We start from the raw sequence: 16,307 nt of genomic DNA on the forward strand, positions 1-16,307 counted from the left end.
GGGGGGCACTCCAGCATGCCTTTGCCCCTCTCAAACTGTGGGAGCAGCTCATCCTTTTGGCTGCAAGCAGGCTTCTCCCACGGCTGAAGAGAGCAGCGTGCCGCAGCTCCCTGCCTCCAGTCCCAGGGAGCAGCCCTTACCTTCAGTCAGTTTGCCTGCTTGTTCTGCTGCCCCTCCTGGCAGGATTTTGGAGAAAACGCTCTCTCCTTCCATCCCAGGCTGTCCAGCCGCCGTGCCGGCAGGAGGACGCGGCCCAGCTGCCTTCTGACCAACCTTGCTGTCTGCTGGGGGGACAAACCATAGAATCAGTAAGGTTGGAAGGGACCTCTGGAGATCATCTAGTCCACCCCCACCCCCCCCCCACTCAGCAGGGTCACCTAGAGCATGTTAGACAGGGTTGCATCCAGGCGGGCTTTGAATATCTCCAGAGAAGGAGACTCCACAGCCCCGCTGGGCAACCTGTCCTGGATGGCTGAGGAAAGCTCTCTGAGCCCAGGTGAGCCTGGAGAGCAGATCCTCACGCCAAGGCTTAGGGGCTGCCGGGGCCCAGGATGGGCTATTTGCCCCAGGCCAGTGAGAAGGAGTCGGGGCAGGTCCTCATGCAATGCTGCCTGAGCAGGGAGCTTGGTAGGTCATGGGGTGGCACCGAGCAGGTGACACGGTTGGTGACAGGCTGGCACCTCAGGGAGGCTGTGGCAGGCAACCATGGAGAGCCCAGAGGGACAGGGCACCCTGACTTGGCCCCAGCTCTGCTCCCAGGTGGCAATGGGGCTCCAGCCCCAGCTGGGGTGGCCTGAGCCCCATGCCCCTGGGTAGACTAACCTCCTGCTGCTCCCAGAGGCTGAGCCACTGGCGTTCTCCCCTGTTGCTGTGGCACTTTCGCTGTGGGCTTGGATGTGTCCATCTGCTCCGCTTTTGGCTGAAACACAGAAAACAGCTTTCAGTGTCCCTTGGCCTTTCCCCCTCGATGAGCAGGGGAATGTGGCCATGGGGGTGAGCAGCACAGCAGGGTRGCGGTGTGGCCGGTGACTTGGTGCTTGCTGTGATGATGCCCGGGCCTTGCTCCCTGAGAAAACCTCCTCTCCCCAAAACACTCTGGGGAAACTGGCCCCAAGCCAGCAAGCAAGGCAGGACATGGCCATATCATCTCCCCAGATCTTCTCTGGGGTGCATCAAGCTGCCTGGGGCAGCTGTGGGTGCTTCAGCAAGCTGGAGCACATGTGTGGGATGTAACTTGGCCTTGCAGTCACCACGGCTCCTCTGACCTTCCCTCTGACTGCCTTCCCTGCATTCCCTGTCCCAGTGTCTTCTTCAGGCTTTGCTGAAGAGGGGAGCTGGCAAACAGCAGCCCTGGCCTTGCCATGGGGCAGATGCACAAAACTTGGGGAGGCTCCATCCCTCTCATCCGACCCCATCCCCTGGCCTCAGCTCTGCCCTGCACCACCAGCGAGCTGGGGTGCTCCTAAGAGCAGCCCCAGAGAAGGGASGCAGCCAAGCCTGGCAGAGCCCATACTTACCGGTGTTGCTTGGTGACCGCCTGGTTGTGCATGAAGCGTGGCCGGGGGCTTCCCCGGAGCCRGGGCTGGGCTCGGCTGCTGCTGCGATGGCCTAGAAGCAGGAGGTCCCTGCATCCTGCCCTTCGCCTCTGGCTGCGACGGCCCTGCCGGCTGCTGGCTGGCTGGCCGGGCTGCCGGCGGCTGCTGCCGGGCCAGCTGCTGGGCTCCCTGCTGCTGCCGGGCTTGTGGCTGCTGCAGGTGAGGCTCTGCTTTTTGCCCTTGGGACGGCGGCCCGTGCGGCTGCGAGGGCTTCTGAGATTTCTGGGTCTCGGCGCCGTGGTGGTGAGCAGCTGGGCGGGATTGCTGGGGGTACTCGGAGGAGCCGGGGCCGTAGGCTGCCTGCGCTCGGGGCTCAGGCTGCTGAGCCTTCTTCTGGGAGGCTGGCTGCGCGTGACCACGGGGCTCGTGGCGGCCTTGCTCCCGCGGGTGCTGCTTGGCCGACCGCCGGGGCTGCTCGTCGCTGGCGTGGCGGGAGGAGGCCGCGTGCCGCCCGTACTCCCCGTGGTGCCGGTGCTCTCGGGAGGAGGAGTGCTGCGGCGGCGGGTAATCATCGTGCTGCCACAGGTCTTCGTCTGGAGGCTCRTCGTAATCGTGGTAGGTGTGTTTTACTGGGGGTCTCTTCTGCGAGGAAGAGTGGCCACCGTAGTGCCTTACCCTCTCTGACCGCGCTTCCCTTGGCTTATCAAACCAGTCTGTCTCCTCCTGACCCAAATGATAGGCTTCAGAAACCAAAAACAAACCACAGTCAATCTCTCGCTCCACAGGCGTGAGTGCAGACCAGGCTGAAGCCATGCAATGAAATAAAAGAAGGCAAGCAGCTTATCACACACATACAGGACACCCCGCCGCAGCACGACCAGACCCCGCGCCAGCAAGAGACAGGACGGGACATGGATACGGCAGGGCATCGAGCAAGCACTGCACAGGACCTGCTAACACAAAACACCCAGGACAAAGACTGGAAAAGGGAGGAAGGCACATGTCAAGCAAACTGAGGCCGTGAGAGTGTCTTTGCTTATGACCGTACGAGCATGCCCCGGGGAATCACCATGCTCTGGGGTGGATCACCACAGGTAGCTGTTACCTTCGCTGTCTGAAACAACACAATGGGAATCGTCCATGACGTAACCTTCCTCRTGCTTGTACGAGTGATTCCTTGGCACATCTTTGATGTGTTCTTGCACATCAGGCAACGAGTGGCTGGAACAGAACTGGGAGCAGGGGTCCCCCCCGGACTGTGGGCCGGGGCCACCAGAGGAGCGCGACACCCCCATGGACTTTCCCAAGGGGCTGATYGGGCTCTCCTCTTCTGAGGCCTGCGTGCGAACGGGAGTCCTCCCGCGGCTCTGACTCATGCTAAGGGACGAAGGCTTGGAGCTGCCCTTCTGCGACCGCTCCACGCTCTCCCTGTCATAGGACTTGCTCCGGCTGCTCACGTCACGGCTGGATGACTTTTCTATCCCGTAGCCAGATGAGCGGGTCCTGCTTCCGGCAGAGTAGACTCGGTCCTCCTCATCCACCAAGTCCCTGCTGGACATGCCATAGTACTTCTGCTGCTCATATACATTCTTCTTGAGGCCGTAAGTGATCTCATCCTGCAGCTTCTTCGCCCGGGAGGCCACATTGCTGCTGCTGACTGATGTCGTCACTGTGTAGGAGGCCAGGTCTGACTCCACGTCTTTGGCTTCTTCAATGGGAGAGAACTTTGAGATCTTCTGCTCCATGCCCTGTTTCCTGTGCTTGCTGCGTTTTGAGGAGACCACGGCAGGAGCCAAGTTTTTGGAAGAATGCTTTGACATTGCCATGCCAGATCCATGCTTGTCCACCCGTGAGGGATGACGATAGTCACTGTCCCCGTAGTAGTAGGATGAACCCCCAGAGCTCCCTGGCATCTTGCCATTGCTCTCTGGGCCTCTGTGGTAGCTGTTCTTCCCTCGATGGTCAGCGCCATGGTGTTCGTACATGTCCTCCTCAGACTCTTCCTCCGCTTTGGAGTAGCAGCAGGGTCTGCTGGAACTCTCAGGATCCGCTAGCTCGCTCTTCTCCTTGCCGTGGCGGCCGTTAGCACCCTGGCCCTGTGGGTCCACTTTCTGGCTGTCCCCTGCCGGGCTCTCTTTGGTTAGCTCACTAATGTCATCGATCATCACATAGTTACGGGGAATGCTCTGCTCCAGGTTCGTGTAGAGGGACTCTGATGAGTAACTGGCTGAAGGGCTTTGTGTGACACTGGCTCTGTCAGCCGGCCGAGCCTCAGGGGCCTTGTACTGGTCATAGCTGCTGGTCACCGTCGYGGTGCTGAAGGCGACTTCAGGGGCTGTAGAAGAGATGGCCACTGTGGGCCCACCAATGATTTCATAATTGGTGGGGATCTTTTGCTCCAGGTCGGCAAGAGAGGTTTGCCGTGGCTTCTGGTGCAGGGCATGCACATCTGCCTGGGTTTGGAAGAGAGTGTTTTGAGCTGACGGCCCAGCTGTGGCATTGGGGTAGGTGGTCTGGGTTTGGTAATGATTGGGCGGCCGGAAACCTTGCTGGCTCTGGACACCCAGGTCCGCCTGGTAGGTGGTGCTGGGGGCAAAACCATGGGCCTGGAAGGTGCTCGGTGAGGCATAGGCAGGCAGCTGCGCAGCCTGGAAGCCRTCTTGAGAGGTGCTCACTGTGGGGTAGTGGGGAGGCTGCAATCGTGTCTGTTGAAAGGCAGTGGGGCCTTGGGGGGTGGGTGGCCCTGCTGGGTACTGGTAGGGGCTGTAGGAGGACGCAGAAGTGTAAGGTGCACCAGCAAAATCAGTGTACTGGTTTGCTGGTGTGGCGCTTGGCCGCGTCAGCAAGCTCCCGCTGTCGTAACTGGACAGGCGCAAGTTGTTGAGCTCACTGTCAGACATGTAGTCCCTGTTCTCCCCCAGGCACCTCAGGTAGGGGTAGTCCCTCACGCTCCTGTCCTTCAGCAGAGATTCCTTCCGCTGCGTAATTCCCAGCTCCAAGTATTTCAACTTGGCATCGATCTCCTTCTCCTCCTCGTCCAGCTCRGCTTGCTTCTTACGCAGCTTTGTGGACTCATGCTCCACCAGCTTCAGGTCACGGTCAATGTCCTTGAGCAGGCTGGCCTTGGTGACCTGCACAGCAGGGCCGGCCAGGCCTTTTGGTGCCAGGCTTGACAGGTACATCTGGGGGTGAGCCTGGCTGGCCAGGGGCAGGTGAGCCTCCTCGGGTGGTGGGCTGGGCAACGTGCGCTTCACCTTGCGCGTCAGCGGGCTCGACTGCAAAGAGGCCATCTARGAAGCAAAGCAAAGACGTGTTAATCATCACAGGTGCTGGCAGAGCTGCTTCAAGGCGTGTGCGCTGCTGGGGAGGGTTGGGCAGCAACTCCTGCTCTCTGGATTGCCTTTCACCCCAGCACAGATTCCACCAAGGGGCATTGGATCTGGGCACCCAAGCCTAGGAAGACCCTGGCTTCAAGAACACCCCATGCCACGTCTGTGCTTGCCAGCCAGAGAGCAGGGAGACCATGCAGGACACCTATGGCAGCTTGAGAGTGGTTCCTCCTCAGTGGCTGTCCCCAGCAGAGGCTCCCTGCGTGTGAATGTAGCCTCTCAGGGACGTTTTGAGGAGTTCTTCTGTGTGCCAAGGAGCTCTGCCCACAGCCCAGCATCACCTTGTGCTGGCAGGCGTCACCCCAGTCCCAAGCCACTCCTTGCTGGGAGAGCCAGTGCCTGCCTGAACCAACACAGGAGCAGGGATGCTGTCAAACCCCTCAGTGGAGCAGCACCCAGAGGCTGGCGGGGCTGGACCAACATGGACTAGCAGAGCCATCCYCAAAATGTCATCCATCCAGGGGTTGGGTCCGGGGTACTTTTTCCAGCTGAGGAATGCGGGCTCCCAGTAGGTCACCTTTTCCCCGGGGACCGGCCAGGAATCAGGGTTTTGCCAGCATTACTGGGGTGCCCCTTCTGTGCACTGTTTTTGCAGAAATGTAGATTCGTTTGCACATGTTCCCTCATGCACTGAGAAAGCCACGTTTATATAAAACCGTAATAAATAGGATGGAAGTAACAGAAAGGGCACTTTCTATGAATAATTACCAGGAGTGGCAGCAAGCCAAGTGTCAGGCTGGCCTCGTGTGTGCCAGCAGAGAAACACCATTAACTGCTGGAAAAACACTTTCAGTCCTCATGTAGTTTGCAGCAGGGCTTTGAAATTTGGCAGAAGAGTGGCCTCGGGGCTGCTGCTGGCCTTGCAGAAATCCGTTGAGACCAGGCCAAGCTAGAAACGCTCAGAAGCGCCCGTTTCCCAATTGCACTCTGCTCAGGGCATTTTTTTTTCCCCCGAATCGCAGCCAAATTCTCAGCAGAAAAGAGGCCGGGCAGCAGCCAGGTGCCTGCTGGAGCTCTGCCACGCTGCGCCCGCTCTGCCAGGCCTGCGAGGCTCCCGGGCATGGGCCGAAAGGCAAGGGGTGCCCAAGCTCTCCCCGCGTCACCCGCCTCTCTGCAGACAGCCGTTCAGAGATGCTCAGCACCCGGCCCCTCCGCAGCCTGGCTTTCAGCTGCGGGGCACATCCGGCGCAGAGGTGAGGAGGGACTTCACCGGCTCGTGCCTCAGTTTCTCTACCTGCAAAAGGGTACTCCCCCCCGAAACAGAGGCCTTCTGAGAATTACTCTTGCTCTTTGCTCAGCAGTTTGCAGTCTAAAATAACCTCTGCCTTGGTGTGTGAGGGCAAAGAGAGGGAAGGAGTGAGAGTCACGGCCACTGCACACATGCTGTGGGTCCTGGGAGGGAGCAAGCGGAGAAGCCAGAGGACAGAGCCATCAGGTGTGGGGCTTTCCCAAGGTGGCACTGTCTCCAAACCCTTCCGGTGTTGCTGCGGGCAGCTGGAGGAGCACAGGAGCAGACTGCTGATGCCATCAGGCAGAAGCGGCGGGATGCCTGTTGGGGATGGAGCTGTGGGCATCATGGGGACCTCTGAGTTGTGCTAGGCTTGCAGACAGACAGCAGGTCCCATTCAGGCAATCCTGACGCATTCTCTGCCTTAAAATACCTGCCAAAGCCTGGACACCACATAAGGGCCCCTGGACCGAGATGGGTGACAAGGTGGAAGTGCCTGGCTGGGCTAACACAGCACAGACAGGAAGCTGAAGCTTTGCAGCAGCTTTACTCTTTGGGATAGGAAAAGGGAACCTGGTGGGCAGAGGTCAAATAAAATCCTTGGGTCCTGTGAAGAAGTTGTCAGCTCCTTTCTGTTCACGGATATGCAGCAAGCTCAAAGGTTCGTACCAACTGGTGGAGCTACAGGGCCTCCTTGTGCACTTGCATAAGCCTGGAGAAACATCTTTCTGCCTCCCAGCATCACGACAAGCTGCATTCCTCCCAACTGCTCAGCCACCAGCGGAAGGATTTCAGGATACATATATGTGCATGGAGGCTGTCACTAGCTGCTGCAGGCAGGCAGCCTTTTAAAATATTAATTGCTGGAGCACTAATGAAACTGAAATGTCCTCCGGGGCCTCCTGGGCCATTCTCCAGCAGAAAGGTTATTCCATCGCGGGATGAGGCTGTGCTGAGAAGTCAGGACACAGACAGCAGCTGCATGAGGATGTGCAGGTGACTCCTTCCCTGTCTTAGGGCAGTTCCCTGATGCACAGAGGGGTGTTTCCGTGCACAGGAGGGGTGCATGACGGCCAGGAAACGACAGCCCACAGCACTGGAGACAGTCTGCTCTCTGTGTTGAAAAGATTGGCAAAAAGACTCAGCTCAAGTCCAGCCGGCGAATGGGGGAGGACACAGCACAGAAGCACAGCCAAACCCAGCAAAGCAAGACCTTAACATGAAGAGAGCAATCTCTGAATGCAGACACAGGTACATCCGACGCAGTGCCCAGGACTGACGGCTGCCTCGGTGAGAAATGCAAACCTCTCCTGCCTTGCGGCTCAAGCCTCTCCATGCTCGCCCGCAACACGCTGGCACACACGTGACATGCTACAGCTGGACCTCAGCAGGGTCCTGCCCCTGATGGACTGTGGTGGGGGTCAGTCTGAGACTTAGCAGGGCTCTGGCCTTATCGGCTTTATTCCATTTTAGCTCCCTAGAAGTCTTTTCTGATGCCTCCACCATCCTTCACTGCAGGCACCGAGAAGCCCAGAGGCAGGCCTTTGCCCCACAGCAGAAGCGGGCTCGCATGGCACCTGGGCTCCCAGTGCARGAGTGTGCTGTGCCTGCATGTGGGACTGGTGCTGAGCAGGAGACAAATGCGAGCAGACAGGATGAAGGAGACCACAGCAGCATGGGCTGGGGCCGAGGACCTGTCAGGGCAGTCACGGCTGCATCACTCAGTGCTCTAACAGCGGTTGACAGGCAAGTATTGCCCTCCTTTCTCCCTCCTAGGCGCTCCAAACTGAACGAAAAGGTGCTCCTTCGCTCACTGCCTGCAAAGCCAGCCATTCTCCTTGGGTCAGGCCCATGGCAGACCAGGATGGGGTGGTGAGCACCAAGCTTGGCAGGCTCAGCTAACCATAGACTCTCCGGCGTCTGAGCCGAGCCACTGGTAGGAGCAGCAACCCAGCCCCTCCATCACCTCGGGAGAAGGGGATTTTGGGCCAATGCCAGCGAACGCCTTGGTGATTGAAAGATGAATATTCTCCAGCACTTCCATGAGATCTTCCCTTCCTGCTGTTTGCCAGGGATTTCAGTGCCTCTGGCTAGTCTCCGGCTGGCAAATTGAAGAGCCTGTCTCCAATCACCTCTCCACAGTCCTCCTTYGCTGGCCAATTTGCTAAACCCAAAAGCGATGCGGAGGGGCTACTGGCCAGCTCTTCCTCTCCCAGGCACTGAGGTGCTGGTGGGAAGATCCACACGCCCTTCTCCCATAGATGCTGCACACGTAGCTCCTTCACAGTCCCCTGATTGCAGGACACAGGCTACGCCTTCTCAAACTGCTCCCCTGACACATGGGAGCTACTAGGAGAGCTCAGGATCAGCACCCCTGCCTTTGGACCCCACTGCAGCTCCAGGCTCTCCTGGCTGCAGGAGACTTGAGGCCAAGCAGCGCTAGCTCATGGCAAAGGCCCCAGGCACCGAATTCAGTGCTGCCTCAGCTGCGCTTTTAGCAAACCATGCCGAGACAAATGCTGGGGCAGAACGCATCAGTGCAACCCCTGGTGTCAGGACCCTCTCATTCGCTTTCCCTTTAGGACTACGCTCAGCCGAAGCTCTTCCCATGCAGCCCAGCAGCATGGGGCACAGAAAGCGCTATCAGCAGAGCAAATATTGGGGATGATGTTGCTCATAACTCACAAGCACCTGAGCAAATTCCCGAGCTCACTTACCTGGCTGCCTGGGAGCAGCGGATGCTGGTACAGGGAGAACCTGTCCTTCCCGGATTCCTCAGATGTTGGGCTGATGGGCTTGGGGTCGGACAAGGATCGCTGCATGGTTTTGATGGGACGTGGCAGAGTCTGCTGGCGCTGAGCAGAGTCAGCGGTGAAGTGCTTCTGTGGTGGGACGTGAGCCTTGTTCAGCCTTTCGCTGGTAGCAAAGGAAGACTCGAGGAGGCGGTGCGGGGAGAGGGGAGACACGGGCGAGTAGAGGACCTGTGGAGACCTGGGAGGCTGCCGGGTCACCAGCTGAGAGAGGGAATCGGTGGGCAAATGTGACTGGTATCCAATTTCCAGGGGATCCGGCTTCTTCTTCTCAAATTTGCCTAGGGCCTGCTGCCGGACAGCATGGGGGTCCAGGGGCCCTGTGCTCACCATCTGGATGTTGGTGGAGTAGGGTGTGATGGTAGTCGGCACTGTGAGCTGGGGGACCACAATGCCTGGCTGAGGCTGGGCCTCTGGCTCCGTCTGGCAAGCGAGGCTCTCACCCCGCTGTGTCTTCTCTGGGGCGGAGATGTACTTCACGATCTCCACGCGGGGGTCGTGGGTGGTGATATGGATGGAAGGGGAGACCCTATGGTGCTGGTCGGGCTCCGTCTGCACGGAGCAGTCACTGATGGTCTGGATGCCGATGCTGGCTGTGCCGCGTGAGGCGCCGTCCTGCTTGCCATCGGTGCTGGCATCGGTGTGCCGCGAGGGCCGGGAGCGCCGCCGGCGCACCGGCTGCTCCCACTCCCCGCTGTCCTCCTCGTCCGTCTGCACGCTACAGTCGGTGCTGCGGCGGGGCCGCCGGCGCCGCGAGAGAAGGTAGCGCTCCTCGCCATCCTCCTCGTCCGTCTGCACGCTGCTGTCTGTGATCTTCTTCACTACGACCTCCTTGTCGTAGGCATCCCGTAGCCGCGGCATCGAATTTCTCTTCTTCATGCCCCGGCTGGGCTCCCAGGGCTCTTCAGCCTGCAGAGACATGTCTGAGGCGGAGCTGGTGAGCGGTCGCTGGAGCCCGGGGTAACGAGGGCCAGCGGGGCACTCCTGCCCGGCRCCTGGGGCACCCACGAAGACCTGGCTCGGTGGGGGCCAGAACTGCCCATTCTGCGCCAGGCTCCTCTGCATCTCAGTAGGTCCCTCGGGCCCTGGGGGCGCCCTGCTGGGGGGCTCACCAGCCGTGGGGAAGGCGCTTTTCTGCCTCTTCTGCTCCTCCAGCTGTTGCTGCAGCTGCTGCTGCAGCTGCTGGATCTGCTCCAGCTGCAGGCGCTGCTGGGCCAGCTGCTCGCGTTGCAGTGCCAGCTGTGCGTGGCGCTCCTCCTGCTGCTGCTGCAGCACTTGGTGCTTGATGGACTGTAGCTCCTGCAGCTCCCGATGCACCAGCAGCTGCTCCTTCTCCCGGTGCCGCTGCAGCTCCACACGCTCCCGTTCCAGCTCCTCCTGCAGCCGCAGCTGCCTCAGTTTCTCCAGCTCCACACGCTCCCTCTCCAGCTGCAGCACGTGCTCCTGCTGCTTCCGCTGGCGCTCCTCCTCACGCTCCCTCTCCTCCCGACCCGGCCCACCAGGCTGAACTCCCTCTGCCACCTGCTTCGGAGCGGCAGGCGCTGCCGGTGCCGGCTGGCCGCTCTCCTTGGCGGCCACCACGGACCCCTCATCGCAGGGGGCAGCCCTGGGTGGTTCTGCTCTCTGCRGCCCTGCTGCAGGGGCAATGGGAGCTTTGGCAGCAGGCCCTGTGCTCACGGCACCTGCGGCTGTGCTGGCTGCGACAGTGCTGACAGGTTTCCCCAGGTACATGGGTGTCTCCATCACCGACGGCGCAGACATGGTTGGGAAGCGGACAGGAGCTGGGTAGCGATAGAAGCTTTGGGTTGCTAGTGGCATGCGGGGAGTGACTACTGGCACTCTGGTCAGGCTGGCCAGAGGCACCGCTGTGATGCTGCCCGGGGCGTAGGGTCTGTACAGCCCACGAAGCATGGGCCGGAGCACCGAGGCCGGCTGTGTAGTGATGGGCAGTGTCGACGCTATCGGAGTGTTTATGGTTGAATAAATCATACCATCTGCGGCCCGCACAGTTGCCGAGGAAGGGAATATCTGCCGTACAGCTCCCAGACGGACATTGGAAATATTGTACTGTGCAAGGTTGCCAAAGGCCTGGCGCGTCTCGGGGAAATTGGGGTTGTACATCACGTTCGGTTTCATGGGCGCGACACCCTGTTGGGCTGAGATACCACCTCCTCCTGCTTGTCCGGCACCGAGAGCATTAGGGCCATACTGCAGGAGCTCCGGGCCATTGGCGTGCCTGCCCCCGTACTGGTCCATCGAATTGAGTGCCGCACACATGCGGCTGATCTCACGAGCGGTTGTGGCACTGTAGTGGGCCAGGCTGGACTCCTGGAAATTTGCCAGGTCCCCTCTAGGGGAGTACCGGTAGTCAGAGTAGATGTTAGATGCTGAGCTGTACCTTCTCATCGGAAGTGGGTGGCTCAGCAAATCTGAGGGCTGGCGGAGGTCGGAGAAAGAGCCATACTGCATCCCGTGGCCCAGGTATCCCCCTTCGGTGAAGCTGATGCTGTAGGAATGCTTCATTGTGGTCAAATCCACAGCAGCATCACTGGCAGGGGAGTGGAAGGGCTGATCCCCCTTCACAGGGTAGTAGTTCATCCCAATTTCAGACAGGTTCGTGTCTGACATGGATGAATAGAGCCTCCCAAACATGCCAGYGGGGTAAAACTTCTGCTCCTCATAGAGCGCAGGTGCAGGAGCTGGAGCCGGCTGCTCTCGGTATGGGAATGCCTCGGACAGGTCTGGCTCTTTGCTTCCATAGTAGGTGCCACTGGGTTTCCTGCTCGGCACCGCATCCCCGGCTTTCTTCTCCGGCATCTTGGAAGAGGGGTTGAAAGCTCCAGTGCAGCTGCTGCCAAAAGGGAACTTGTAGACCACATCACAGCAGGCCACCTGGCTCTCCGACTTCATGCCGGTGAGGTCCAGCACATTGGCTGAAGGCTCTTCTTTGACCACTTTGGTTACTGGGCCGGCTGCTACATCTTCCATCTGCACCATCATCACTTGGGATTTCTTGCCTCCCAGCGCCATGAGAGGGCTCTGGGTTTTCAGCTCCACTGGTACCGTGTGGTACAGCTCCGAGCTCTGGTCCTGAGGAAACGACTGGGAGATGCTGCTGATACTAAGCACGTTCTGCGCGTTACTGGTCTGTGTGATGAGCATGTCCTTCTTCACCATAGGTGCCATTTGGCTGGGCAAACTGTACCTCGCAAACTTTGCCTGCTGAGGAGCTGCGGCTTCAGGTTTCCCCGCAGGTGTGGGAGCAGCAGCCCCGCTTCCCCTGAAGGTGGCTGTCTGCACGCCCTGCTCCACTTGCTTCACTTGCGCCAAGCATACTGGGCTCCCAGCCCCTTGCCCGAAGTCCATYCTGTTCTGGAAAGGGTCTCCGTAGACCACGGGCTGCTTTGGCTGCGAGATGAGCATTGGAGAGGCAATGGCRACACTGGCAGTGCTGGCCGCAGCTATGACTGCATGGGGCTGCTCTTGGGCATTGAGGTTAATGATTAAGGGTTGGATTGCCGTGGACTGTCTGTTTGGGATTTGGTCCAAAGTGAGGCAATATTTCCTAGTCTCTGTAGCCAAGGAAGTGAGATCCATGCCTTGGTCTGTTATGATGATAGGGGCTGACTTTATAGCAGTCCGTAAGTCTACAGCATTAGTGCTTGGTGCCTTGGGACCTGGTTCTACCCGAGATGTCCCGGGGACAGAGGAGATCCTGCACAAGGAGATGTTTTCTGCAGGGAGTGCTCCCCAGCCATATAGCCCTGCAGYGCTGTCTACAGCCGAAGCGGTGGGCGCTTTCTGGATGGCTGAGGCTTGCTCTTTCACAGGCTGCGCCTTGATATAAGCGCCTTGCAGCTCCTGCTCAAATGTCTGGCTGTAGCTATGCACTGTCTGCTGCCGGCCCAGCCTGGTGGGAGACGTGGCAGGGGAAGTGGAGGAGCTGATGCTCACTGGCTTTGTTTGGCTAGATGCATTGGCTGCTAGCGTGATCAGCATGAATGGAGCATCTTGAGAGGACTGCTGCCGAGTGAGGCGAGGAGAGCTTGCGTGGTGTGGGGTCTGYGTTCCTTGAGCTACCATGGGGGAAGACGTCAAGATGCCAGTGGTAGTGGGGATATCATAGGAGACAAGGGGACTTTGTGTTTGGGTGGAAAATTCTGCTGTCGACTTTGTTCCCAGCCCTGGGCCAGAAGGCATTGCTGCTCTTGGGACAGTGTGAGTGGGACTCTGAGTAGGAGAAGTAGGAGAGAGTGGAGGGCTTGAGCTTTTGAAGAAAGGGTACATCTTGTGTGGCATTGGCTTGCTGTCACTCGCAGCTTGCAGTTTCTCTCTGGCCGTTTGCATGCTGATCTCRACAGCACTCTTGCTTCGGCAGATGTCCTCTGTTTGAGAGCTGTAACTTACAGAGCTCTTTGTTGGACCATAACTTCTGGCCGATATGGATGTTGGTTCTGTGCCACTCGCAGCTGGAGAGCTGTAGATTCGTGGTGCACTTGCTGCGCTGGCAACCACTGTTGTGACTGTGCTGGCACCTTTGCTGTAGGTGTAAGGAGCTGTGATAGCCTTGGAAACCGGGCTGGGTGCTGCCGTGGTGCTGTGCAACTTGGCAAGGTCTTGTCCCTCTTTTGCAAAATGCTGGGTGACACGGACATCAGGAATGACCTTGCCTGTGCTGCCTTCAGAGGCTGAAAAGGAGAYGGGAGCTGAGAGCTGCGTGGGGCTTGTCCCAGGGGTGAGAGGACCACCGTTCTGCTTCATCAGGTCAGCATACGCACTCTCGGCATTCAGGAAGTGCTTCTCTTGATACACGTCTTCTTGCCCTTTCTTTTTTTCTTCCTGTTCCAGAGCCAAGTCAAATGAGGAGGACTGGTGCATTCTGGAAATGTTCTGTGATGTCTGCAGGATTTCCTCGTACACTGCACCCGGCTTCGAGAGATCACTCTGATAGTCAGGTTGTGAGGGGTGCATGGTGCTGCCATCGTACCTGTACTCATCTATGTACTGGTACTCAAAACCGGTCTGGCCCTCTGTGCTGCGGTATCCGACCTGCTGGTACGTGCTGCTGTAAGAAGCACCCTGCTGGGACTGCTGGACTTGCTGCTTCTGCATCATTTCTGCCTTCCTCATCATCTCCTCATAGGCTTCTTCAGCACTTTTGAGAGGCTTGCTGGCAGGCTGACTGGAGCTGCTCTCTGTCTTTTCTGTCGGGGAGTACAGTGACATGAAGGTTGGCAGGTTGTATTCACTGCCAGACTTGTACAGCTTGGAGGCCATGACATCGAAGCTCTCAGCCTCTGAGTCGATGGAGGGCGAGTACTCGGAGCAGGAGGACCGGTGCAGCTCCTCCATCTCTGCTGCCTGCCGCAGCTCCTCCGTGGGGGAGGCATCCTCAATGGGAGAGAGGTTGCTGGGGGGAGTTTTGGAGCGTTCTCTCCTCCGCTGGGCCCTCAGCTCCTCCTTGTCACGCTTGGTTTTGCGTGCGGTGCTTCGGATGCGCTGCTGCTCCACTTCTCGCATCTTCTCCTGTTCCCGCAAGAGCTCCTCTTCCTCCCGCAGCTCCTCCTCCTCAGACGAGTCCTCGATGGTGGGCAGCAAAGGGCCATGCGAGCGATGGCGAGCCTTCCTCTGCTGCTTCACCTCCTCCAGCCTCTGCCTGCGACTGGGGCTGCTGTCACTGTCCTCCTCCAGGGAGGAGATGGATGTGGGAGAGGTGCCTGAAGTGTAGCTGGGCGTTGTGGCTGGCAGGGTGGAGGTAGAATACTCACCCCTGGACCGTTCCTCTGGGGAGCCTGTCAGACTCTCCATCTCCAGCTCAGGCTCCCTGTCCAGGCTGGTGTCTGTGTCCTGGCTGATCTCCATGTCTCTGCTGTAGCTGTTTGTACTGTTTAGCTCAATAGTCTTGAAGCGCCTCAGTCCCCCTTGGGCCGTGCTCATGTCGTCACTTTCTGCTGCATCCAGCTCTTTCCTCTCCTCCTTGTACAGGCCGCTGGAGCTGTGTGACAGGCGCCGCTTGGCTGAGGGAGACTCTTTGCTCTTCTCCGTGTCAGGCTTCTGCCCAGTTTTGGTGATGCTGYATTTAACGTGATTGTAGTCCTCCTCTTCCTCCTCAAGATTGTCCTCCTCTGCGCTCATCTCCAGGATCTGCCTTCTCATGAACTCCTCATCTGTCACCTCTGCTTCCTTGTCTTTGGGCCTGCCCGGCACTGGAGAGAAGCCTCCTTCACTGCTGTCCTCTACGAAGTCATGGCGCAGCTTGCTGCCAAACTCATCTGATGACTCCATGCTCTCCCTCTGGTCCCGCTGGTTCTCCCACTCCAAGGAATCTTCATCCTCTTCCAGGATGTCTTCCAGTTCCTCATCAGAATCAAAGGCTTCAGGGGTGATGGAGAGGTACCGTGGCCTCTGCCGCTGCCGCTGTTCTTCGCGTACTTCGGGATATCCCTTCCCACGGTCACTGGGCTCCTGAGAGGTGCCCCTGGCCTCTAGAAGGGGCCGCATGCTGCTCTCCAGCTTGGTGAGCTCGGARGGGCTGGGAGGGCTCTGCTCTGCCAGGCCAGTGCCATTCAGCTTCTCCTCCTCCTGCTGCACCAGGCCTGTAATCTCACTCTGGGAGCTGGAGATGCCATCAGATGAGTAACCAGTGTCGCTCAAGCTCTGGGGGCTGCGAGATAGGTCGGGGGGATAAGGCTTGCTTGCTTCCTGCGGGCAAGAGAAACCAAAGTGTTAGATCTGCCAAACAACATCTGCCTTGGGACACTTTCAACTGAGGAGACAGCAGGCGTGCATGCGTGCCTCTATGGTCTTCCAGACACAGAAAGAAGATGTTGCTCAAAGTGGCCAACATCCCTGCCAGAGACTGCAGACCACTGCCAATGCCCACCCACTTCCTCTCAGCAAGGCTGGATCCTACATGCTGGCAAAATGCTATTACCCCAACACCCCCCAGGGACCTAAGTTCAGCTCTTACTCCTACATGCCCAAGGGGCCGAGGTCCAGCTGCTATTTCGCTCAGCTTCCAGGTGGTTTGGGTTAATTTTAGAGTCACCGCGAGGGACTTGCTGTTACGCAAAGCAGGAGGCAGCCCCAGCTCCTAGGCCAGCCAAGCGAATTGCAAGCACCTGGTCCATCATCCACTGGYACCCACTGGAGCACGGCCCCATGCCACGTCCAGCGAAGCAAACGAAGAGTGCTCGGAGTCCCAGGCCTTGTGAGATCCCAAGCCCTCTCACAGGACAGTGCGAGGAGAGCCCTGGAGAATATACAAGGTCAGCCACCCCATGACGCCTTGCACCCAGCTGCATGGCCCTGCAGCAGTGTGCTCTTCTGGCAGAGGCCAAGGTGG

At 58.8% G+C, this 16,307-nt stretch overlaps 1 protein-coding gene across 1 annotated transcript in view; it reads right to left on the minus strand.

Moving 5' to 3' along the window:
- Nucleotides 1-16,307, minus strand: part of BSN (bassoon presynaptic cytomatrix protein) — a 121,576-nt gene that overhangs the window by 2,977 nt on the left and 102,292 nt on the right. The window contains exons 5-9 of the mRNA XM_085313415.1: nt 8,870-15,664; nt 2,641-4,825; nt 1,518-2,275; nt 823-919; nt 141-281 (exon numbers count right to left, since the gene is read on the minus strand). Coding sequence (XP_085169541.1) covers nt 141-281; nt 823-919; nt 1,518-2,275; nt 2,641-4,825; nt 8,870-15,664 — 9,976 coding nt within the window. The remainder of the gene's footprint in view (nt 1-140; nt 282-822; nt 920-1,517; nt 2,276-2,640; nt 4,826-8,869; nt 15,665-16,307) is intronic.

Source organism: Rhea americana, unplaced genomic scaffold, assembly GCF_003343005.1.
Source record: "Rhea americana isolate MKP2758 unplaced genomic scaffold, rheAme1 scaffold_384, whole genome shotgun sequence".
In the NCBI taxonomy this organism is placed as follows: domain Eukaryota; kingdom Metazoa; phylum Chordata; class Aves; order Rheiformes; family Rheidae; genus Rhea; species Rhea americana.